Source organism: Perissodus microlepis, chromosome 12, assembly GCF_051167445.1.
Source record: "Perissodus microlepis isolate ML-2025 ecotype Zambia chromosome 12, ASM5116744v1, whole genome shotgun sequence".
NCBI classification, from domain to species: domain Eukaryota; kingdom Metazoa; phylum Chordata; class Actinopteri; order Cichliformes; family Cichlidae; genus Perissodus; species Perissodus microlepis.
Genome location: NC_140472.1, coordinates 23,743,204 through 23,749,318, shown reverse-complemented (window position 1 = coordinate 23,749,318; position 6,115 = coordinate 23,743,204). Strand labels below are relative to the sequence as shown.

At 40.1% G+C, this 6,115-nt stretch overlaps 1 protein-coding gene and 1 long non-coding RNA gene across 2 annotated transcripts; one reads left to right on the top strand and one right to left on the bottom strand.

Moving 5' to 3' along the window:
* On the bottom strand, nucleotides 1–6,075 carry creb3l3l (cAMP responsive element binding protein 3-like 3 like). Its single transcript, XM_084946980.1, has 10 exons — nucleotides 5,955–6,075; nucleotides 4,459–4,599; nucleotides 3,839–4,232; nucleotides 3,583–3,692; nucleotides 3,343–3,435; nucleotides 3,067–3,173; nucleotides 2,226–2,294; nucleotides 2,031–2,115; nucleotides 1,858–1,951; nucleotides 1–1,691 (listed from the first exon to the last, which is right to left on the bottom strand). The coding sequence occupies exons 2-10, from the start codon at nucleotides 4,597–4,599 to the stop codon at nucleotides 1,300–1,302; spliced, it is 1,485 nt and encodes a 494-aa protein (XP_084803106.1). The 5' UTR covers nucleotides 5,955–6,075; the 3' UTR covers nucleotides 1–1,299.
* LOC146376330 (uncharacterized) lies at nucleotides 5,334–6,093 on the top strand. Its single transcript, XR_014801842.1, has 2 exons — nucleotides 5,334–5,929; nucleotides 6,035–6,093. It is a non-coding gene; the product is annotated as an uncharacterized LOC146376330 (long non-coding RNA).
* Nucleotides 6,094–6,115: the final 22 nt, after the last annotated feature.

The following is a 6,115-nucleotide window of genomic DNA, read 5'->3' as shown; positions in this document are numbered from 1 at the left end:
TTTACTCTGACATATAAAAAGTTTATTATAGTTGTTCAGACATGTCTTATACATAAAGTGTTGAAATGTACATAAAGAGCTACAATCACTTTTTTTTATATTTACATGTCATTCTTGGACTACACCAAATGCCAGTGCTTTTTGTTCAAAGTGATTAACATTTAAAATCTCATTGCCTGTCAAGTATAACAAAAAGTAGCCTCGATACCATTTACAATACCAACAGTAACAAAGACAAAATACACAAAAATAAAAAATGCATCACTGATAAAACAGGTCATAACGTTTTGGAGCAATATTTACTGCAAGTTTGCTGAGCAAATAAGTCAAACCCCTCATTCTGCTCATCGTGTGCTAAGATATTCCAGACAAGTTTACGAAGGTAAGAATTGTGCAGCGAAGTTATAAAAGAGAAGATCGCAGGGGCAGAGTTGGTTAGCCAACAACGGTTAAGTCCAGGATTCAGGTTCTTTTATCACATTTTGCGTTGCTTTACTGTACAACATAAAAACAAAGCATTCACAAATTAAAAGGAACATGGAAACCCTTGTTACAAGGGAGATAATGACAAACTTTACAAGTCTTTAAAATGGCCAAATGTCCTGCAATGGCTTAAGCATTACTGTGGTCAAACAACCATGGTGATCAAGCTTCATGAGAATCAAGCACTCTATCTTCTACTACTTCATAAACGTTGCTGACTAGTTTGCAGCACAAACGACTAGACTACTTTTCATAATAATTTACTATGGCTATGATAAGTATGATTTTTGGGAAGTCACTGATAAGCAGCATATGTTAGCACTGAAATCTGCTGGACATTTTCAGATAAACTCACTCAAGATTTAGTGACAGTCGGGCCATCAATTCATGTCTGTCTTTAAGTAATCTACTGCCCATTCACTTCAATTATTCCTGTGCTGGTGAATAAATGCAGAAATTTTGGCAAAGCTCAACATGTTGTACGATAATTTGACAGCTCTCAGTGCTAACTCAGTAGCATGTGCCCTCTAGTAATGCAGGCATTTGTTTAATCTCTGCAATGTCCTTTTGAAATATGAAAATATCTCCCCAGTTTCTTTTGACCGCTGGAGAAGGGAAACAAGAACAAAGTGCAAATAAAGTAACTAGTAGAAGACTTTCAGAAGGGAAAAGCATGGACGAAAAGATGGATCTTATATCTGGAAGAATAACTGCATTATTCCCTTCTCCCTTTTTTTAATATTAATGTTCCCTCTGGCACCCAAATCATTAGGAATACAGCTCCCTCTGCTGGTTATACTGAACAACATGTCCTTACTACATCTCATCAGAGCGGTGCTGCTGTAATATGACAGACGGAGGATTCCGGTCTATCCAGGCGTCCTTGGAAGCTTTTGCATTATATGCGACAGCAGACGCCACTACACCATTGATGGATCCTTCCTGTAATGCCCCGGCTGGCCCCTGCTTCATCTCTGCTGCCTGAGCAGGACTCGGGAAGTCTGCCGAAGAGTTGCTGTTGACGCCTGTTTCTGAATCAGGTTGTTCCACCCTCTCGTAGTCAGGAGTGTGATTCTTCTGACCGCCCGCAAAAATGGCTTTATCATTATCCACCTCTACTTGGTGAACTAACAAACCTTCTTTGGCCTCAGAGGAGGATACGGCATCTGTGCTTTCAGCTGGCAGTGATCGCAGACTCCTGGAGACGACTGTTAGTCATGATTGAAAAGATAGTTTACAAAGGTTAGGCGACACTGCCGGAAATTTCATTTGTGAAATCAGCTATCTTATTAACTAAAGCATGCATATCTTAAGGTACAGCAAGGATAGCTGAAATATAATAAAAGACAGACTTGATATTTATATACAACTCACTTGAGGAGGGCGTGTAGAGCTCCTTTGTTTGGGTGTTTCCACCAAACGGATTGACTGATGGGAAGATGATCAGACAGAAGGAGAGCAGGAAAACCTGAAAGTCCAATGAAAAAGTGAGAAAAATAGCAGAGAGTGACAAAGACCTTCACACTGAGAAAAAAAAGCCAATTTACCACAACACAAGTGCTGGTTGTGCTGGCCTTCATGGTTGACATCTTCACTATAGCCTGAAGTTTTCTCAGTTGTTCAATCAACGACCTGTTTATTTACAAAAACCAAACAAAAACAAGAGGACGTGTTCAATGTAACTGATTCAGAAGCTTGACCCGACTATGTAAAAACCCAGAAGCAAAGAAATGGCTTCTTACATGTTCTGTTTTTGAAGCATTTGGACTTTCTTCTGTAGTTCCAGGTTGTGTGCAGTGCAGATGGCCACCCTGTGACAGAAATCAATTCATCATTTAGTATTTATCAAGAATCAGACACACAAGTGTTTGCTCTATATTAAAAATCATTTCTTCTCTGCTAATTTGATTTTAGTCAATTAGAGAATTTATTGACCATGATTTTATCTGGCCAAGAACAACAACAACACAAACAAGTCCTTGTCTACCGTTATCAATAATACCATCCTGTCCTGCCATAAACGAATCAATATATTGATAAAAATCTTGAAGTTTAAAACAAGAGAGCTTAAAATGAAATACAGTGGAACCCCGACTTACGAAATTAATTCGTTCCCGAGGGTCTTTCGTAAGTCGAAAATTTTCGTAAGTCGAAGCACCCATCGCGCCTTTTGAGTGAACAATAGGCTATAGGCTAATTGCTAACTGCAACAACAATAAGTCCTTCAAGTGGAACAGCGAAGCACAAGTACGAAAGCCAAGGGATTGTCACATGATTTGGATGGCATTGTGGGCATTCTGGGCTCAGCCAATCAGAGCCAGCAGATTTCGTTACGTGGGCATTTTGCCGTAACACGGGCAGAAATATTGCCGTTAAGTGCCTTCATAACTTGAATTTTACGTTAAATGGGGTATTCGTAAGTCAGGGTTCCACTGTAGTCAGTCAAAATATTTAGATAATTAAGATATTCTGAAACTGATTACAAAACAATGTAGCCACATCCTTGGAGTCAGTGACTATATAATAATAATAATATATATTAAAGATTATATTAAAGATTTTGATTTATCATCTGTATCTCACCTGTTTTCCAGTCCATCAACATACACCTTCTTCTTCTTGCGGCTCTCCTGAGCAGACTGCTTGTTGCGGATCTTCCTTCTGATCCTCTTCAAAGTCCTCTCCTCTGCCTGTTACGCAGAGCAGAGCAGGCTTTCAATCACCACGTTCACAAGACAGATGACGATGTGTATAAAACAGCTTTGAGCAGCTGTGCCACAGAAAGACCAATTTAATATTCACCCAACAAAGTAAGTATGTAACTAAAGAGATATCAAAAACACCTGAAGTGAAAATTACCTTAGTGAGGGGCATGTGTTGGGGAATGGTTACTCCTTCTTTTGCCAAAAGCCGCTTCTCCTCCTCAGTGAGCACAATCTCTTTAAACTGGAACTAAAGAAGGGAAATACAAAGTTTTTCTTTTAGAAATTTTGTGTGTGTTCTTATCTCGTTAACAACATGTGTCAAACATCACTGAAAACATCAAATACAATCTCTTTGGTCTTCTGGTCTGGCATAAGAATAGCAAAAGAAACTGACCTGGTCTTCTTTGATGGACTCTGTTGTATCTTGTACCGAGTCCTCTATGGCCAAAGTGCAAGGCAGCTCACTGCTGACATCCTCCTCCATCGCCTCAGTCACAAGGTCATCTGTGAGAGGAAGACTATTCATTTAAATCTTCCATCCCCCACAAATTCCACACAGACCACATCTCACGTTCCTTTTAAGAGATTTGAAATTCTAAGATAAAATAAAATGTTAAAGTTTCAGTAGTTCTTCAATAAATGATAAATACCCAGATCAATGAAGACATCTGTATCTGGCTTCTCTGCCCTCACACTCTGCAGCACGTCCATATCCCTCCCTCCGCTCTGCAGCAGAGAGTAGCTGTGATCTGCTTGGACTGTTAAGGCCTCAAAGCTTTCTGTTTGTGCCTCTGAATATGTCACGGCAAGGTCGGAGTGCACCGGGCTCGGTTGGGAATAGCTGGGACTGGGCACAACATCACTATCACTGCTATGAGGACTGGGGCATCCAACATGGTTGTTATTTCCAGCCCCGGAGCTGCTGTCGTCTGAAATGCCACTGTCGCTGCCCAGTGGAGAATGGGAGGGAGAGATGGTCTCCGTGTTGTCCTCTCCATCTAACAAGCTGGATAGAAAATCTTCAGTATCCATATCTGGCAGCATCTGGGAGACAAAGGTGTGTTAAATTCTAAAGCAAACACACACACGTACATATAAGACTGTTAGGCTTTAAGAAGCTGTATTACCATGTAGTACATCTGGTATTAAAACTCAAAGATGTTTACATTACTGCTTCCAAAGCATGACTCATTTTAGCACCTAGTTACTTCAGATAATGCATTAAACCGCCATCTAACCAATTTCAATAACAACATTAACTTCCTCTTACATCTTGTTCAGACAGCCATGACTCAATGAGCCCATTCCCATCAGGAAAGAAGGGCTCAGTGGATCCATTCTCTCCATTATGGAACAGCAGTCCAAACAGGTCTGCTCCATCCATGTCCGGAAGATCTTCTGCTATTGACATCTGCAGATAAACAACAAAATACAGAGGATAGCATATTTAATATCTGGTAATAATAACATTTTAATGTATATAGAAGTTATGCTGCTAAAACAGAAGTATAACATCACTGTCTGGAATATTGAGAACAGCAAAGTTCATAGAGTGTATTACAGTTCAGTTGTGCGATCACCTAGTTAGGAGTTTGGGTTAGGTTAACTGGTTCTAAATAGGCCACAGGTGTGAATGGTTATGTGTTAGCCCTGTGACAGATTGGCAGCCTGTCAAGTGTGTACCCTGACCTCACCACTGAACTGGATAAGCAGAAGAAGGGAGTATGGATGGTTGGCTTTAATAGGATAAAATTCTATAGGATTTTATAAGTCTACTGGAATTTCTTTTATGATCCTAAAATGATTTTAAATTGAGGCTCAATTAATTCTACAATTGAATTATTATGTTTTCTAATGGATCAAACCGTTTTTAAATGACCCATGAATCTCTCTGTTATTGGGGTTTTGTAGCCACGTGACTTAGCTTGCTTATTAAAGTTCATGTCATTACTTCCCTTCCCTGATTGCTGTGTAAAAGTGCTGATACCCAACAAAATACTACGATTTTTATAACAGGTCAGGTGCGCCTGATACATCAGCGTTGGTACATTGCACCGTGACGGTCCAGTAACCATCCACTGGATGCTGCTCTGTACTTTGTCTTAGCCTCCACGCGGAGACTGCAGGTGCATAGCTGTATTGAATGCATGTCAGCCGTGTAAGTATATGAAAAGCAGATGTAGTTCCCTGACAAGGGGCCGATAACACCTATAGTAGCCTCTTATTGCATCAGCGCCACGGTTTTATCATGACCTCATCCTATAGTAAGCCCCGCCCCCCATGCCTTTGTCACGGGGTCTGAATGCAATATCAAGTGTCAAAATAAATAAGATGCATAATTTTTAGTTTATCCAATATCGTGAAACGACTGTTTGAACGCTGCACTGTTTGCCGAGGTTTTGAAAATGGCTGTGCGCCGAATGCAGGGTGCTGGTTTTCAATAATATAAATAATACTACTAATAATTTTTGATATTTATATTAGCCATTTTATACATGAACGGAATTACTTAGTTAAGCTAGAAGTTTGCATAGGTGATTTTGTTTCTTTTGCTTATGAATTTAAGAAGCTCAAAAGTGTAATCATCGTCAGAAGGCAGGAAACGTCTTCTTAGGCCAACATCGAGGAATCAGCAGCATCCCGGTCTAGCATTAACATTAGCCATAATACTGTTATAATCTTTTTCTGCTGAGGGCGTGGTCCCCTGTATCATTAAAAACACAGGGAAACATCAACAACTGGTAAGATTGCCATTAATTTCCTTACCGTTTGATGGCAAGAGACGAAATACCATTCGAGTGAGTGCGTCCGAGTGTCTTTTGGTTACTCTACTCGTGTTTTTTCAGCTGCCGCTGTATACCGTCAGACCGCTTCCTACTGAAACCACCTTCCAACGAGGCAAAAATTGCGTCATCACGTAAAGGCGG